General features: G+C 37.9%; 1 protein-coding gene and 1 pseudogene across 1 annotated transcript in view; one reads left to right on the forward strand and one right to left on the reverse strand.

Annotated features, from left to right (window-relative positions):
- Positions 1-1,616: 1,616 nt before the first annotated feature.
- Positions 1,617-19,682, reverse strand: part of CENPI (centromere protein I) — an 80,115-nt gene continuing 62,049 nt past the window's right edge. The window contains exons 8-15 of the mRNA XM_023732380.1: positions 13,256-13,345; positions 12,797-12,925; positions 12,401-12,568; positions 12,139-12,259; positions 10,934-11,025; positions 9,343-9,460; positions 9,191-9,255; positions 1,617-1,715 (exon numbers count right to left, since the gene is read on the reverse strand). Coding sequence (XP_023588148.1) covers positions 1,617-1,715; positions 9,191-9,255; positions 9,343-9,460; positions 10,934-11,025; positions 12,139-12,259; positions 12,401-12,568; positions 12,797-12,925; positions 13,256-13,345 — 882 coding nt within the window. The remainder of the gene's footprint in view (positions 1,716-9,190; positions 9,256-9,342; positions 9,461-10,933; positions 11,026-12,138; positions 12,260-12,400; positions 12,569-12,796; positions 12,926-13,255; positions 13,346-19,682) is intronic.
- LOC105756328 (Fanconi anemia core complex-associated protein 24 pseudogene) lies at positions 16,649-17,742 on the forward strand (annotated as a pseudogene).

Here is a 19,682-nt window from a genome sequence, read left to right on the forward strand (position 1 = left end):
TTCTACATTTTTGTCACTTGTTTCATGAATTTTATAAAGCAGAGCTCCTTTTTTTAAATGCTCCCTCCCAAATTTATATCACTAATAAAAGAAAGACCCAGGATTTTTGGAAAGAAAATATAGAAATCATAAGTGATCTATTTCAGGAGTGCCTAAGATGTAAATTGCAAGGTGGCTGAAGATTGTAGATGCAAACATACTATTCTTAATCGAATTTAGTTGGAAGAGGTTAAGCATTTAAACGGAATTTCTTTACCATAGCGGTTCTCAAACTTTAGCTTGCACTACAATTACCTGAAGCTTTTGTTAAAACACAGATTACTGGGCCCCACTTGTATAGTTTAATTTAATAGGTCTTGGATATGACCTGAGAATTTGCATTTCTAACAAGTTCCCAAGTATTGCTGCTGATGTTGGTCCAGAGGTAACACTTTGAGAACCACAGCTTTATAAGATGCATTCACTACCCACTAACTCTCTATTTCCTTCTAGAAGTGATCAGACATACATGGCAGCATTGTAATAGTGAATACGAAGAATTAAAAAAAATTTTCCAGGCTACCCTCATAAAGCTTCTATTCCCCATTCTCCTACCAAAGTAGATCACCATAAGAAAGAGAACACACAGAAAAATGGGTCTGGGCTAATCTTTAACCAAACTAACCACCAACTATTTACAACTGAAGCTAAGGAATCCTTATGTTATAACTATAAAATAAGATGTGGCTGACGATATAGGGAATTTGAACATTGATTAGATATTTGATGATATTAAGAGCTATTAATTTTTAGGTATCATAATGTTACCATTTTTTATAGTTGAAATGTCTGAGTTTTGCTTAATAATAATCCAGCAGGGAGCAGGAGAAAGGTGGGGTTGTTACAGATGAAAAAAGAGTAAGCATGGGTTGATAACTTTTGAAGCTGAACAATGGGAGGAGTAACACTATACTGTTCTATTTTTGATTATGTTTTCAATTTTCCATAATATAAAGTTAAAATCAGTGCTAAAATATAATGTGGCTGATAATAGAATATAGAAGCCAAAGAATTTAGGTAAGGAGTCAAAACAACCTGATTATGCAGTGCCTCAAAATTCAGACGTTTACTTTGAGGGTAAAGCACACATTTAATAATATTCAACATAATAGACATTTAGGGCACTTTTTTATTCAAAAGGCAAAATAAATTAATGCATATAACCAAAATATATCAGAGGATCATAAAAACAAAACTATACAGCAAAATTACCTTAGAGATTTTCTAATCATCATCAAAACTGGCTTTAAATGTAAGAATTCGTTTTATAAAGTGAGCTGAACTACACAGAAGTCGAAGTAGCAAGTTCTAATCTCAGCTATCCAATGTTTTGCTATATTAACTCTTGCAAGTCACTTAGAGGCTAAGGGGTTGCCTTCTGACTTATAGAAAAGAACTAGGAGAATAAACCTTCCTCACAGCATCGTGGGGAAAGAGAATAAAAAGTAACCAAAAAAAATCTTTCAGAAAAGTACTACTAAGCATTAACATGAATAATTAGGCTTCATATCACACTATAAAATTCCTTATGGAAACGTTTTGTACAGATCATTTCTTGTGGAGGGTTGGAAGATAACTCACAGAGGACTCTTCAGCACAGGTTTCATGTGGATGTCCATAGAAAGCCACAACAGCCAATTCTGCAGTAACTCTTTCAGACTCTGAAGAAGACTACACTGAGGGGGCAACACAAAAAAACATTCGTAAAATCATTCGGTCATAACATGCTATTCAGAACTAACAGACTAAATCAGAGGCTTAGAGGTGGAAGTGACCGTGAAGACACCCTCATCCAATTTAGAACCTAACAGCTGTTGCTCCACTATGATCAGTCTCCAGGAGATAGATGAATGCAGGAACAAGTTTACACTGCCATTTTCTCTACAAGAAACACACCTCTACAGTACCACCCCTAACTATCAACTTAAGAACAAACTTTTGTTTCTCTAAATTACATTCATTTATGACATATATGGCATCATCAAATACAGCATCATCTACTCCTTACTGTCCCCTCTCAAAGATCCTTTAAAGTTGCTACAGGTAGGTGTTTCCCATCCTTCTCTCCTTCTGGTTTACAAATAAAATTTACTCCCTTTTCAACAGTCATAAAATTTATCTTATCATCTATGATTATGGAAAAAAAACAATTCTAGTGTTTCCTTTCTCAGGCCCTACCTTGATTTCCCAGGGTCTGATTCACATACAAAATATATAGTCATGATAGAAATTTTATCTGGGACATTTATGATGGGAAATTATACCTATAAATTTGAAAGCAATCCATATTATCCCAAAACATCCTTTCTCAAACACCCTTAAAAAATAATAGCCCAGATACTGCTTGAGTATTTCCAGTGATACGGTGCTCACTGCTACTTCACAGAACAGTTCTATTAATATTTGTCAGAAATTGACAACTCACATTCAGGTTATAAATATGTCCAAGTTGAAAGCAACCTTGGAGTCATCTAAAACAATCCTCTGCTTGGGTATCAATTGGGAATTTTATCATTTGAGAAGGTATTCAATATTACAATGTTATATTTAGAGAACAAAAGTCTTTAATTCCTCATCTACTTAACTCTATCCCACTCGGCCCCCACATTAAATGAAGGCATGAGATTTTTATGCTTATGAGAAGGAGGATATGAGTTTAAAAAAAAAAATAAAAAGGTGGAGAAGCACGGCCCTACTCTATGTGTGAACTTTCTCTACATAAATATCCCAGGAGACAGCCAGTAAACCTCTGCTTGACTTACTCCACTGTCAACAAACAGACTACCTCTTAAGGTCTTTGATTCCATTTTGAGACTGCACTACCTGTTATAAGATACTGTCCTTTATCTAATTCGTTCTCCTGTAGCCAAACAGAGATCTATTTCTTCCATGTGGCAACCTTTCAAATATTTGAAAGAAACCAGAAAATATTAGTCTTTTTCCTCCAGGCAAAACATCCTTGGTCCTTTACTGTCCCAAGCTAGAAATCTTGAAGTCATTTTGTGTCCTTTATGCTTTACATCCAGTCACCAAGTCCTATCAATTTTTCCCTTCATACTATCCAACTTATCCATTTCCTTCCCAATCCCACTATAACTACCCTAGACCAGGCATTCACACCTCTGAGATTACTTTATCCTCCTAGTTGGTCTCCATTCCTATAGTTTTGTCATCTCCCAGACCCCAATTCTTTCACCATGGCTGTTAGACTCTTGTTATGGAAGTACTCCATCCATTATAGCCCTCTTCCTTCCAAGAACTTGCACTGAATATGCCTGTTGCAAAGGAATAGCAGTTATGTATTAAGGTCATAAAAATGTTCAAACCCTTCCTTTCATCTAGTAATATAATTCTGGAAAAGTATCCCAAGAGAATAATGTAACAGAAGAAAAATATCTGTATTATGAAGATGCTCAATATAGTTATGTATACCTACAATACAAACAAATTAGAAATGATAAAATAGATTATGGTACAATACCGATGGACTATGGTGCCATTAAAAATATAAAAAATAGATAGGACATCATAAAAATTGAAAACTTTTGTTCATCTAAAGACGTTGCCAAAAAAGTGAAAAGACAAGCTATCGACTGGGAGAATATCTTCAGAAACCACGTACCTGAGAAGAATCAAATAACCAAAATATATATAAAACTTCAACAATTCAACAACAGAAAGACAACCCAATCATGAAATGGGCAAAGGACTTGAACAGACATTTCACCAAAGAGGACATTAAAATGGCCACTAAATATATGAAAAGATGCCCAGCATCATTAGTCATCAGAGAGATGCAAATCAAAACCACAATGAGATACCATTTCACTCCCACTAGGATGGCAAAGATAAAAAAAATGGAAAACAACAAATGTTGGCGAGGATGTGGAGAAATTGGAACCCTTACCCATTGCTGGTGGGAATGCAAAATGGTACAGCCGTTGTGGAAACAGTGTGGTGGTTCCTCAAAAAACTAAAAATAGAACTACCATAAGACCCAGCAATTCCACTTCTAGGTATATACCCAGAAGACTTGAAAGCAGAGACTCAGAGACTTATACAACAATGGTCATTATAGAACTACTCACAATTGCCAAAAGGTGGAAACAACCTAAATGCCTATTAACAGATGAATGGATAAACAAAATGTGCTATACACATACAATTGAATACTACTCTGCCAGTAGGAGAAATGAAGTCTTGATACATGCTATAATATGGATGGAGCTAGAAGACATTATGCTGAGTAAAATAAGTCAATCACAAAAGGACAAATATTGCATGACCTCACTTATATAAAAAGAAAATAGGTAAATGTATAGACAACAAAGTTTATTAGTGGTTACCAGGGGCGGGAGGGAGGTGAAAATGGGGGGTTAACAGTGATGGAAATATTGTATTGATTAAGGGTAGGGTTGCACCACCAATTATTGTAATAGCTCTCAATAAGTTGTACAGCTATAAAAAATTGAATTGGCAAAAGTTGTGTGACAGACATATTTACAACAGCAACAACAAGAGTAGCTACTGAGGCTACTTACGTACAACCAAACACCTCATGGAATTTGGTTCCTTGGTTTGGAGGTTTAGAGTCATGGTTTCATGGGACGTTCCAGTTATTTGGTCTAATAACATGGTTAGTGCTTCTGTTCTACCTTCTAGTTGGTTGTGAAGTGCCTAGGGTCTTAAAAACCTGCAAGCGGCCATCCAAACCAAAAACCCATCACCACTGAGTCGATTCCAACTCACAGCGACCCTATAGGACAGATTAGAACTGCCTCACAGGGTTTCCAAGGAATGGCTGGTGGATTCAACTGCCGACCTTTTGTTTAGCAGCTGAACATTTAACCACTGTGCTACCAGGGCTCCAGCGGCCTTCCAAGGCACAATACTTGGTCTCTATTCACTGGAGCAACAAAGGAACAAGGAGCAACAGGACTAGGAGGAGGATATGGAATGTGTGGCTAATTGCCTCCATGAACAACTGCCTCCTCTGCCATGAGACCAGAAGAACTAGATGGTGCCCGGCTACTATTACTGAACAGCTTGATCAAAGATTCTGTAGATGAATTCTGATAAAAAGAGGGAAAATGCAGAACAGAGCTTCAAATTTTCATGGGCTCCAGATTTCCTGGAGCCATGAAGGTTGGATGAACCCCTGAAAACTATTGCCCTGAGATAATCTTTAAACCTTAAACCAAAAATATCCCCTTAAGTCTTCTTAAAACCAAACAATTTAGCTTAACTAGTAAAGAATGTCTGCCTTGAGCATTATGCTCTTTTAAGAACTATCTATATGGGATCAAATTGACAACAGCAACTTGAAAGATTAGACAATAACCTTGGGGGGAGTGAATTTATGCTAATGGGGGAATAACTCAGAAAAGGAGGGTGAGAACGGTTGCACAACTTGAAGAATGTAATCAATGTCACATTGTACATGTAGAAACTGTTGAATTGATGTATGTTTTACTGTGTATATTCTCAACAACAAAATAAATAAAACATATATATATAAAGGGGAATCAGCTTTAATCAAAAAGATAAAGAAATCAAATGGACCTTCTATTTAATCAGGTGTCACAGAATAAACTGCCTTGTTTTAGAATATTTACAAATATCTTATGAGCTATAGAATCTCATCAGCTAAATATGTTAACATTAGCTGGATTTGTTATGTTAAGTTCAAAGACCCCCACTTTAGACTGCATTTTGCTATAGTTTTTCTCATGAGTTTGACTATTCCTTGGTCTTCTGACATCCAAAGTCTAAGGAGATACGTTCTCTAAATATGTGTACAGAATCTATCTTTATCTTTTGAAAAATTTAAGTCCTAACTCCTATATTCAGGTGGACTTCAAGGTTTGTGAAACATGTTTGAATAATTGCAGGTTGTCTTTACAAATATGGCTAATGTGGTATTATAACAATTCATAAACTGCCCCACTGATAACACTTAAAATGTAAATAAACTCACAGTGAACTAAGTTTTTTTCTTTCACCTGTCCTATCTTGAGCTGTACCCTTTGCTTCACATTCTATAAAAACTCAGCCGAACATCTGGTATTTGACATCCCAGCTTGCTCTGTGCACGTCCCCTCTGCACTGTCCTAATAAAAGTGCTGACAGCTTATGAACCTAAACACAAAAGTTACCTTTAATACTATTTCTAAACCATTACCTCTCCTTCCTATGTTAAAAAAAGAAAAACATTCTTCCTTCAGTGTTTATACTATACTACCCAATTATACTATCTTCTACTTTTTATCTTCCCATACCTCTGTTACCCACCTCCTGGAAACTCATCCACGTTCACTGAGGACTTTAACACTCTCTACCTCATGTCCTGTCATCAACACCTCAGTTATGTCAGTGTCCGTGAGGATGACCAACCCAACATTTTAGCTTCAGAGTTCCGTGACCTCAAACCTTCACTATACTTTAGTTACCCACTCCCACAGCCATACAAGAGACTTTATCATAACCTGGATTGAACCATCACTAAAATCTACTCTATTATACTTTCTTTGTTATAACTTCCCATCCTTCCAGCTTCCTCACACCCTCAACTCCTACTAAAATTACTCTCCAACCTCAGACATTTAAATTTCTGATTCTTTCATTTTTAAACTCCATTTTCAGGTTTATCAGTATGTTTTTGGCCTTACTTCCCTACCTAGACTAGACCACACTGCTAATCATACTCAACTCCCTTGCACTCCAACCAATCAGTAAAACTGCAACTGATGCTATCTTATAGCTTGCTTTCTCTGCTTCTACATCTGAGCTGAAGAAAAACGTACAACTGTACAGATTGGTGCCACTCCAAATATATGGTCTCCAACTTCAGCTGAGCCCTTACGAAGCTTAATAATCCTTCAATTATCTTCGACCAGCTCTCTCTCCCATTTCTCTCAGTGGCGGTCCTACACACTTAACACCCTCCTGAAGCTCCCTACTCAATTCTATACTCTACGACACCCTTCCTATTTTGAGAAACAACATTTTTAGGCACAAAGTATTTCAATTTCTTGTCCTTTCCCCCAACTATTCAAATATATCTAAATATCCATCTATTCATACCTCCTTCCCCCAAGTCTTAGAGGATAAGTGGTACCCCCAAGTCCTCGCCATCCAAACAAATCCCTCTATCTATAGCCTTAATACAATTTCTTTGTGTTTCTTCTAGAACATTACATCATCAATTATCCCCCATCTTTCCTCCATCTTCAACTGGCTCCTTCCATAAACATGCTTGTTATGAGGGCAAAACAAACAAAAAACCTTCCCGTGATTCAAAGTCCCATTATAGCTACCTCTCTCTATCTCTTCTTTACAGCCAAACTTCTTGAAAGATAGTCTATACCCACTGTCTTGACTTCTTCACTTCTCATACACTCCTCAATCTGGCTTCTACCTCATACTCTAGAAAAACTGCTCACAAATGTAGCTAAAATTTCTGTATTACCAATTTCAAAAGATTTTGTCATTATCTTTCTGGCCCTTCCTGTGGCATTTGACATTGTTCTTTCACTCCTTCATATCCTTTATTCCCCCTTATTTCCCTGGCACTACCGTTCCCCTGGTTCTTTTCCGTTCCTCTTAGCAATTCCTTCTTAAGGTTCCTTTGTAGACTCTCCTCCTTTACAAGCTGAGTATTAAATACTAAGTATTCCCGAGTTACGTCCTTGGCCCCATCTGTTCCCCTTCCTCCCTCCCTACTCCCCTTCTTCCCTAGATACAAATAGATGTGTGTACAAATGTGTCTACACATATTAGGTTGAATCATATGAAAGTGCCAATTCTCAATCATTTCTGATCTACAAAAATGGCACTTTCATATGGTTCAACTGAATACTTACAGATAAATAGCTCTCTAGGTTGGTGGAATAAGAAAAGAAATAACGAATAACCAATCAGAAGATTGGAAGAGAATCACAAAAAACTTAAAAATGAAGTGTCTAAAAATGTATTCTCTGAGAAGAATTAGTGTACACTTTCATGTGAATGATGATATTGGCCAGATAGTAAAAGTTACAAGTAATATAAATAAATCTCAAAGCCAGGTTAATGTGATGGGTGGTTAATAAAAGTATCATTTAATTATGACAAACACAAAACAGGACAAGATATTTTTCCTGTAAATGTAGCCAAGGCTAAGTGATTTAAAGTGAAATAAAAGAAACATTACTTACACCGTCATTCTTTTGGAAAAGGAATAATCATTCTATAAGAAAGTGGCTCTCTAACTCATTCAGATAGTAGAACTCCTAGGAGCCATAGTAGTCCTTTTTAGAGAACATCCCAAAATAGTAACACAATTCCCCCATATAAAGTTGGAACAGGAAATGATTGTATTAAGTGTATATACAGTTTATATATTGTGTATGCATGTATGTATATACATATACAATAAATGTATACATATAGCTATACAATATGAAAGTCACAGGGAGTTTTGTATGCTTTGGTCACTACTGTACTACCGGTGCCAAGAAAAGTGCCTAGCATATAGTGTGTGCTCAATAAATATTTTGCATGTCCACAACAATACAAATCACAACAATCAAACTAAGTATGACTAAGTATTTGCCAGTTTGTTTTTATTAATATGTGTCTGCCACCTGTTCATTCACTTTCTCATCTGCTACAAGTGGAAACAGTTCAGGGTAGTTGTATGGGAGAAAAACTTAAAAACTGGGAAAATTGTATGCATTCGTTAACTCTTGGAGAGGAGTTCCAGTGGGAAGTGAATGAACAAAACCCCACTAATATTTGAGTTGAGACCAAACCCCACTAATATTTGAGTTGAGTGATACAACACCTCAAAATCCAGGTCCGAAAGAATCCTGTTAGAAAACCACTGCTATAATGTGGGTTTGGAATTACCTAACACTGGCAGTAGAATTAAAACTTCCTATTTGAACTAGAAGGCAGGAAGGGACAGGAAAGCTGGTGATTGAGAACCCAAGGTCGAGAAGGGAGAGTGTTGACATGTCATGGGGTTGGTAACCAATGTCACAAAACAATATGTGCACTAATTGTTTAATGAGAAGCTATTTTGTTCTGTAAACCTTCATCTAAATTACAATAATTAAAAAAAAAAAGTTCCTATTTGAATCTAAGTAAGATAGTTTTTTTTTTAAATTACCTTGAAAAAAATAGTTGATGTAAAGAAGAGGTGTGCTAGATGGTCAAAAAGAAGTGGTTTCAACTCTAGAAATTAAAAGAATAAGATTATTAAAAATTCTTTTAATAAATATTACACTATATTAAACAGCCTCAAATTTTCATGAAACATACCAGAGAAGTTACTAAAAGGAATCCAGCTCACAAGTTGAAGGAACTGTGACCGACAACAGAGGCCATCCCAGAGAGGAAGGCTCTTATACAGGAATGCCTCACAGGAATAAAAGCCCTCCTGTAACATAAATCAAAGTAAAACATTATACTAGTTTCATGGAACTCCCCAGTTTATTTTTTGCCACAGTTGTTTCACTCTTAGACTAATTTTTTGTCAATATAATAAAAGCCTTGGGCTAGTTGCCAGATTTCCTCATAAAAATGATCAGATCATTAATATCTGGATACATTACCATCTTTATCAATATAGCTTTCAGACACCATAAAATTTCATCAGTTGGAAAGAAGATAAAAAAAGTTATGGAGTATTTTTTAAAGATAAATGAAATTGTATTATTTTGGGGGTACATACAGTAATCTGAACAGTCATTAAAATGTAATGTCATATAATAGGGCTAGAATTTCATTAGATACTATAGACCAATCCAAACCCTGAGTAGCTCCATCTGGAGAGGGCTGAGTGTCTAGAAGACTTATGTTTCTACCAAAATGAGGATCCAGGGCTCTTTTTTTCACTTTGTCTCCCTAAACTTTAAATAGTGGTGCATACCAGGACTCTGTCCTAGACCTTCTTTCATGACATAAATTTTCTGGAACAATCCCATCCATACCATAGCTAAAACTACCACTTATATCATGTGGAGTCCTAAATCTCGATTTCTAACCGAAATCTCATTTTTGAGCTCTAGACTCATTTATCTAACTGCCAACTGGATATTATCACCTATTAGATGTCTCACAGCCATCTCAAAATCAACATATTTTAAATAAAACTTACCTTCCCTTCCAAGCCTTCTCCTCCTATATTCCCTTTCTCAGTGAATGCCACTATCATCCTCCCAAGCAAGATTCTTCCCTTCACCCTTGTTACCATCATCCACACACAACTTCCAACTCAATGGTTTCACACCAACTCCTTAAGATTTATTTAACATTTATTAAACATCAATTTTGTGCCAGGCACCAAGCTGAATACCCGTACATGAAGAAAAATTAAGACATGGTTCCTGCCTGCCAGGAGCTCATGTGTGGAAAAACAGATGCTGAAAGTGCCATGACAGAGGGAAGCACTGAGAGCTATGGCAGCACACAGGACAAGTGGCTAACCCAGACTCAGGTGCTGAGTGAGAGCTTCTTGAAGGTGCTGATACCAGAGCTCCAGCTTAAAGCACAACTCAGGGTTACCCAGGCCAAATGGTACAGTGGCTATAACACATAAAGCATTCAAAAAATGTTTGTTGTTCAAGTAGTGACCCTATGAGATTTATTTAACTAATTCAAATTAATTGAATTGCATCTTCAGTTCTCTTAAATTAGACCTTGCTCTCTTATTTGCATAATTTAACAAATTCTTTCTTCAAACCCGACACTACAAAGTAAAAAGTAGAACTCAGCTCTATTTATGAGTTTCAAATTGAGTAAATATCATTTACAAAAGATGTCACAGCACTAAAGAAAAGGTTTACAATGGACATCTAAGTAAATTTTAGTAAAGAATGGTACTGTCTGTTGGAAACAAGCGGAATCTTACTTGTAAGAAGCACTGTGCCCTGATGATAGAGTCCAGTAAGTTGGTAAATTCTTTTCCATATTCATAATTATTCACCTTGTACCAAATACATTCTAGAGCAGAAATATTAAACATAAGCAGTTGGTTGTACAACAATGAAAACTACAGGAAACATAATTACCGGTACTCTAAAATGACAAATATAAACAAGCTCACACATCCTAACCAACTCATAGTGTAGATGGCTAATAGGTATGTGGAGGTGACAGTGAGATGTTATAGTGAAAAAATAAACTAATAAAATTCACATATAATGAATGCGATTAGCCTTTTGTCACATAGTAATCCAAGAGACTATAAATGTGTGAATTAAAAGTTTGAGAATATTTTGTAACAATAAAAAAAAAAGTTTGAGACTAGCCCAAACTTCAATTAGGGTGAGCTGGGTGTCATCTGACAGTGGTAGGACTAGACAATATTAGAATTTAAAAAATGGGAACTTAATAAATTGTATCATATCCTAACTAAAGAAAGACTGAGTGGGAAAAGGAGTTAGCCTGGGACTGACTAAAACTGAATTTACATACTTTAAAGAGTCAGGAGTTGTTTATTCAGGGAAGAAACAGTCTGTCTGGTCAACAGAATACCATCTCTAGAGAAACTCCCTTGGAGGAATGTGATGATGAGGCTTTACTATGTCCTGCATGAAACACTCTTCACTGCCCTTTCCTTTAATTCTATTATTAAGAAGTCTTCTAATTGAGCTCCTACATATACAGGTAGCAGGGAGGGGATGCTCTAGTTGGCAAACACGAACATTTCGGACACCAGAAAGAGTTACTTCTATTATAAATAATAAGCTGACATTCTGGCTTATACATTAGTCTCTTGTGAGTTTGGTTAGCATTAATCTGATGGACTTTGGTACTTACAGGCAAGTTTCTAGACATACAAAGATGGAGAGGCCTTTAATTGTGACCCTCATCAAAGTAGAGCCACCTAGTGAAAGTTTTGGAGGCCAAAACAACACACCTCCTTTCTTGCTGCCCTTTAAAATTCCAGTAAAGGAAGCATTCATGCTCTAAATATATGATTACTAGAGAAAAAACTACAGCATATGAAGGGTCTTCCTATCTAGAATTTGGCATCCTTATGAAATAAACCAATCTATAAACTACCCTGTTCCTTTCTCATTCATCTAATGCTTTTAAGTAGGCAATTCTTACCTTCTTGTAATGTTTGACTCAACCAGTGATACAATCTCAGTAAGACTGACTCATCTCTAACACAGTTAATATAGTGAAGTAGCAGAGAACTGTTTAGCACTGAGCCCATCTGACAAGGCAGCTGCAAAGACAGAACAACTGATCAACTCTAAGTATATGAAAAGTGAGTCAGGGTAACAAGGAAATTATTATATAGAAAATATATAAGACAAATAAAGGCCATGAAGACCAAATGGAAAAAGCACGTGGTTCAGTCACATACCTCTAAGCAATGGATGTTTTCTAAGAGTTGATGGAAGCTATGAAGCTGTTCTAGTGGAAATGATCCATTGTTACTGAGGCAATCAGAAAGACTCATCTGTTTCTTTCCATATTCTCTGCCATAGCTACTGGAGTTTGGCACTGGTATAATTGAATTAGAAGTCCATTTCTAAAGAAAAGAGATAATAAAACAATCAGCAGACTAAATAGACTATAAACTATAAATGCAGAAGCACTTGTTAAGGTGGTTTAACTAATGGAGTCTGAATGTGGTTTACGTGAAATCCTGGATAATTAAAAGGTATTTAAATATCTACTCTCCTCCAACATCTGAATGGCTATTATTTGGATTCAATAAAAGAAGGTGACAAAAGTCTTTGGAGTTTTAAATACTCACTCTTTTTACAGGACGCACTTTAGCTGAACCTAACATCAGCTTTAGAGATATTGGAGAAGGTCCCATGTTTCTTTGCCTCACAGCAATCAGAGCTGTCCGCCATAAATTCTCTGAACTCTTAAAGTAGATCTATAAATTTGGATGTACAGTACATGAGAGAGGTATCCATAAGTTAGAGCAACATAAAAATCTAAAACTCTTCATTAATTGAAATATATTAACTATGAAGTATTTTGCATCCATTCAAATCCAACTAAAGTGTTTTTTTTTCTGATCAGAAATCCATTAAATATATCAAATAGAATCAAAACAAAGTGCCAATCCCCCAAAAACTTTCCACAAGCAGTGGCAAAATACTAGATCTTAAAACTATAAATAGTTCAGTCTAAGTATGTAAATTAATTTTATCAAAAGTAACATATTTCAGCCTCAATATGACTTATGTCTTTACTTCCTTACCTTCTTCCTCACAGGCAAAGATACAGAAATCAAAGTAGGTACAAAGAACTTATATAGGGACAACAAAGCTTGGAGATGACACTGCATGCCCTGAAATGAAGTAAGAATTTTCAATTTGTACCCAGTAAGAAACTGGAGGGGCAAAAAAAACATGAAGAAAAATGTAATGATAAAATAAACTGAAACTACACATATATTCAGACCCTAATTTCACTACATGATATAGCTATTGGAAGATGCTATAGAAAATCAAGGAATGAATAACTTGACATTTAAATCAACCACCGTAAAACGATACTCTCCAACCTATGATGTTTCTCTATTTTTTTTTTTTTATATTTTATGGTGGTAAAAGATATTTAAAAATTGCCATTTTAACCACTTTTAAGAGTACAATTCAGTGACAATAATTACATTTACCATGTTGTTACAACAATCGTAATCTTTTATGACCTTTTTTTCCTGTTTTACTTTTCCCTTGTATTTTCTCTCTTCTCTTCCTATTTTATCTTCTTCTCTGCCCATGCCTTAGGCTTACAGTCATACTTGCTAGCATGGCTTACTCTCGCTGATAGAATACTCAGGACTCAAAGAAACAGTTTATTATTGTCAGCGGCCATCGAGTTGACCACTGACACACGGCAATCCACTGCAAAACGGGATTGGACTGTCATGATCCATAGTGTTTACATGGGCTGTTTTTCAGAAGTAAATCACCACGCCTTTCTTCCTAGTTTGTCTTAGTCTGAAAGCTCAGCTAAAGCCTGTTCAACATCACAGCAACACACAAATCTACACTGACAGATGGGCGGTGGCTGTGCTTGAGGTGCATTAGCTGGGAATCGAACCCAGGTTTCCCACATGGAAAGTGAGAATTCTACCAATGAACCACTAATGCCCTCAACGAGTTTGTTGTTGTTGTGTGCTGTCAAGTCAATTTCAACTCATAGTGACCCCATAGGACAGAGTAGAACTGCCTCCTTGGGTTTCCAAGGCTATAATCTTTATGGAAGCAGACTATCACATCTTTATCCCACAGAGCGGCTGGTGGGTTCAAACTGCCAACCTTTCAGTTAGCAGCTGAGCGCTTAACCACTGTGCCACCAGAGCTACCTTCAAAGCATTTACTCATCCTTAACTTAGACGTCAAGAAGGTAGGCCGAAAAGGGACGCCAAGAAAACAGGGCAAAGGAAATATTAATATCTGATTATCATAATTCCTGGAAAATTAACTAGAAAAATCTGACGAATGACATGCAGTAGTCAAGTAGCTTGATATAAATGAAATGAGTCTTAGCAAAACAATAGTTTCACAATGAAAGAAGCCATTTACTGGTAGATACCTGTGTTTGATACATCTGGCTATGCAGAGAAATCATACAACTAAAACGAATTCCAAGGAAATAACCAAGTTGCTTTAATGTATTAAAACTTTGTTCAATCAAATACTGTACAAAATAAGGAAGGCAGCAAATGGAGATTAGAAATACAACATTTCTATTTTTTCATTTAATTATAGATTTTATTCTTTAGAGCAATTTTAGGTTTACAACATTGATCATAAAGCAACAGTTCCCATATACCCCTCTCCTCCTGTACTTTCTCCTTTTATCTTAACATTTCTTAAAACTGATGGACCAATATTGATACATTATTATTAACTAAAGTCCATAGATTACATTAAGGTTCACTCTTTCTATTGTATAGTTAGTTCTAGGGGTTTTGACAAATGCCTGTCATGTGTCCACCATTACAATATCATACAGAATAGTTTCATTGCCCTGAAAATCCCCTGTGCACCACCTACTCATCCCTTCCTCTTTTACTCTGAGCAGTCAGGGTTTTCCCTAGCTAACCCTGCTTGCTACACCAATTGTATCAAACCAGTCCAGAGAAATGTCAGCTTCCTGTTCCTGGTCGGACCAGACCCCAGCTGTTCCACATAGCCCTTTCTCTTTCATTCCCGTTCCTGGTCAAATCAGACCCCAGCTGTTCCAAGCAGCCCTTTCTGTTTCATCCCCATTCACCCAGGGCTAGGTCAGCAGATACTAGCCCCATCTCTATCTCATCCCCATTCACCCAGGGCTAGGTCAGCAGGTACCGACCGCTTCTTTGTTTCTTAGGTCCCATAATCCATTGAAATGACTCACAAACTCCAGGGAAAGGGCTATCTTTAATCTAGCCAAAAAAAAGGATAAAAACAGAGGGTGAGGTCTGGGAGGGGTCTTGGCACATGTCCCCAAGGGATAATGCTTACCCTCCCAAGAACAAGTATTTGTTCTCTCCACCCAGGAGGAGCCACTGAGCCTCCATCCACCAAGGCCTTTATTGGCCTCACCATGTGGCCATGATAGATTACATCATGCCTCCTGAGGCTTAGTCAGCATCAGGCCCCAGGTAATCTCTCCTGGTCTGCTCAGCCCCCACTCACTGGCCTCAGGTGGGGTCCGGCTCTCAGGAACTAGGACCAAAGTCCAAACTGTTCACGCCAAAGGGCTTCCACACCTCACAGCTACCTCCCCCAAAACACCTGGCAGCCACTGATCTTTTTACTGTGTGTATAATAAAAAAACCAAACCCACTACCATTGAGTCAACTCTAACTCATAGCTACACTGTAGGACAGAGTAGAACTACCCATAGGGTTTCCAAGGCTGTAATATTTACTGAAGCAGACTGCCACATCTTTCCCCCATGGAGCAGCTGGTGGGTTCGAACCACTGACCTTTCGGTTAGCAGCCAAGTGCTTAACCCCTGCGCCACCAGGGCTCCTTACTGTATGTATAGTCTTGCCTTTTTCCAGAATGTCATATAGATGGAATCAAACAATATGTAGCCTTTTCAGACTAGCTTCTTTCACTTAGCAACATGCACTTAAGGTTCCTCTGTGTCTTTTTATAACTTAATAGCTCATTTCTTTTTATCACTGAATAATATTCCATCACATGGATGTACCGCAGTTTATCCATTCATCTATTAAAGGAAATCTTGATTGCTTCCAATTTGGGAATTATGAATAAACACTCAACCACACCCTCCCCACCTAACCCTGGAGAACCAGTCCAGGATTATGTGCCACATCACAGCAAGGGCCCTGCCCCAGCGCCCATGCCACAAAACTTGCTGTGGTAAAGGCCCCACCCCCTGCACCTCCCCCTCCCCCAATACCACATGCCTCACCAAGGCAAGGGACCAGCCCCTTTGCACAATGTGCCTTACTGTGCTGTATGGAAGGGTACCACCTCCAGTGCTGCACAACACACTGCAAGAAGGGTCCCACACCCAATGCTACAGGCCCCATCCATGGGAATCAGATCCAGCCCACCACCTGCAACAGAAAACCACGCCCAGCCAACTCATAACTCTGAAACCATAAGCAGATTTCCTGGGCACAATGACAAGAGAGCCTCCACCTTTCCAGCTCAACAGAAATAAGTCTAGGAAACTGACCCAGGGTGTAATGCCAAACACCATACATGAACAGACACCCCTGAGACAGAGGTGAGGCTGACGCACAGGAGGCCAGGACACTGGAGTAATCAGACTTGGGATAGTGAGTACTATTCAGATGGAAGTTCCAGTGAATCACAGGCAGAAGCTACAAGGGAACCTACTTGCAAAACAGTGACAGCTGGCAACCCTGGAAAGGAAGAATAGCAAAGAAACAATAACAAATGTTTTGAGACAAGGAGGCTGGAGTAGAAACAGAGAAATACTTTCTCCAATAATATAAAACAATAATTATAATACAAACGAAGAAAAACAATCTAAAGAGAAAGGGAAGAAGGTAATTTCCTGCAAAAAAAAAGACCCAAAGAAAACAGATAATTACAAAGCCTATAAAGAGATGGGATCCCCCTGATGACACAGGCCTCATACACTTGCCTTTTGGGTACATTATGGTCAGTGAGAAATGGTGTGGGTCGCAGCTGGTGCAGGAGATGCAAAGGAAAACTAAACTCGTTTTTGAGGATTGCCTGACATAGGTAGATTTTTATTTGTCTAATATATCCTATATTCTTTCTATCACTGAAGCTGATCTGGTGGCAGGAAACGGCTACAGGAAGAGGCTTGTTCAGGTTAGAAATTCCAGTAATCTTCAAGGGACTGTACTAGTTGAAAAGACACGGATGTGTGAACAATACTTCCCAGCTGTACAGTTTACTGTGCTGGGCCTTGGGATGGTGTTGCTTCCATTGGCCAGCCAGATGGAAGCATCCTACCTCATTATCCAGTTAGTCCAAGAACAAACCAAAGAGCCCAATAAAAACACTTTTCACAGGAAGACACATGCTCTGCTCTCTGAGCCATCCCTCTTTAAAACTGTGCAGCAGATCCCCAGGAGTTTGAAAAGTTAAAGCTCCCCTTCTGCTTCAGAAATTCCCAAGTATCCAACAACTAAGTAATGCATCCATCCAAAAACTGGAACAAGTCATTGGACAAGCAATAGTACAGCAAATTCACCAATTTTTCACACAGTCCAGTTGACGGCTCGCCTTACAGGATCTACTGTTTTCTCTTTCAGACCACAAACTACATCATTTCATATTTAAAAACCAAGAAAAAGTATTTTCTCTCACAGCAACTAGTGAAAGATGAGGTGCAGCCGAAATGGGGCCTCACTCTCTGGTTTCAGGACTTTAAGTTAGTGGGTACCAGATGGCACTACCCTCATTCTTCTAGGATGAAAAGAGTCTTTGCGGGTCTTCCTAAAACAGTTAGTTTAATTTAGAGACTTATACCTCAGCAGAAAGCCAGCATGGGCAGATTTTAATGTGTGACCTTGACCTGCATCTATCATGGAGAGGTCTTCTAAAGCTTCAGGTGGTGGATGCAAACATCTGAAGAAAACAAACCTACAAGGAAGCACTGTGTATCACAAGCCCCTTGCTCCTGGTGTCAGTGCTGCTGTTCTTCAGGTCTGATCTAAATATACCTGTTCTTTCAGGCTGCCAGTGTAAATAATCAAGCAAGCAAACAAACAGAAATCTTAAAAAAAAAATAAACAGTTACAAATTCTGGAGCTTAATACTAAAATAACAGAAACGATCGACTCCATGGAAGGACTCAGAAGGAGAATTGAAATGACATAAGAAAGGATCAGCAAAACAGAAAACAGAACCTTTGAGACTGCATAGTCTGAGAAGCAAACAAAATAAAGAGTAAAAAAAAAATGAAAAGCCTAAGTGATATGTGAGACACTATCAATACGAATAATATACGCATTATGGGAGTTCCAGAAGGAGAAGACAGAAAAAAGTCCAGAAACAATTTTTAAAGAAATAATGGCAGAAAACTTCCCAAATATCCCGATAAGTGAGAAGTTTTACACACAAAAAGCTCAACAAACTCCATATAAAATAAATCCTAAAAGAAACACACTGACGCATGTCATAATCAAACTCTCAAGAACCAAGGACAAGGAGAGAATTTTGAGTGCACCATGAGAAAAGTAAAGTATCACAAACAAAAAAAAACCATTGCCATCGAGTCAATTCTGACTCATAGAAACCCTACAGGACAGAACAGAACTGCTCCATAGGGTTTCCAAGGCTGTAAATCTTTAAAAAGGCATACTGTCAAATCTTTCCCCCATGGAGTGGCTGGCTGGTAGGTTCAAACCGCTGACCTTTCAGTTAGCAGCCGAGTACTTAATCTCTGTGCCACCAGGGTCCCCAATAAGATTAAGAGCTAATTTCTCATCAGAAACCAAGCAGGCAAGAAGACAATGGGACAACACAGTTAAAGTGCTGAAAGAAAACTTGTCACCCAATAATAATATATCCAGAAAAATCGTCACTCAAAAATGAGGGTGAAATATTGTATGAGACCACTACTATAAAAACTCATGAAAATGTTTACACACAAAAAGAAACAACCTTTGATGGTTACGGGGGTGGGGGGAGGGAAAAGCACTAAATAGACAAGAGATAAGTGGTAACTTTGGTGAAAGGTAAGACAATACACAATACTGGGGAAGCCACCACAACTTGTACAAGGCAAGGTCATGGAAGCTCCATAGACACATCCAAACTCCCTGAGGAACCAAATTGCTGGGCTAAGGGTTGTGGGAACCATGGTTCCACAGAACATCTAGCTCAACTGACATAACAACAGTTTATAAAGAAAATGTTCTACATTCTACTTTGGTGAGTAGTGTCTGGGGTCTTAAACGCTTGTGCACAGCCATCTAAAATATTTCACTGGTCTCACCCTGTCTGGAGCAATGGAGAATGAAGAAAACCAAAGACACAAGGGAAAGATCAGTCCAAAGGACTAATGGACCACAACTACCACAGCCTCCAGCAGACCGAGTCCAGCACAACTAGATGGTGCCTGGCTACCACCACCAACTGCTCTGACAGGGATCACAACAGAGGGTCCTAGACAGAGCTGGAGAAAAATGTAGAACAAAATTCTAACTCACA

The sequence above is a fragment of the Trichechus manatus genome, unplaced genomic scaffold, assembly GCF_000243295.1.
Source record: "Trichechus manatus latirostris isolate Lorelei unplaced genomic scaffold, TriManLat1.0 scaffold00051, whole genome shotgun sequence".
NCBI lineage: Eukaryota > Metazoa > Chordata > Mammalia > Sirenia > Trichechidae > Trichechus > Trichechus manatus.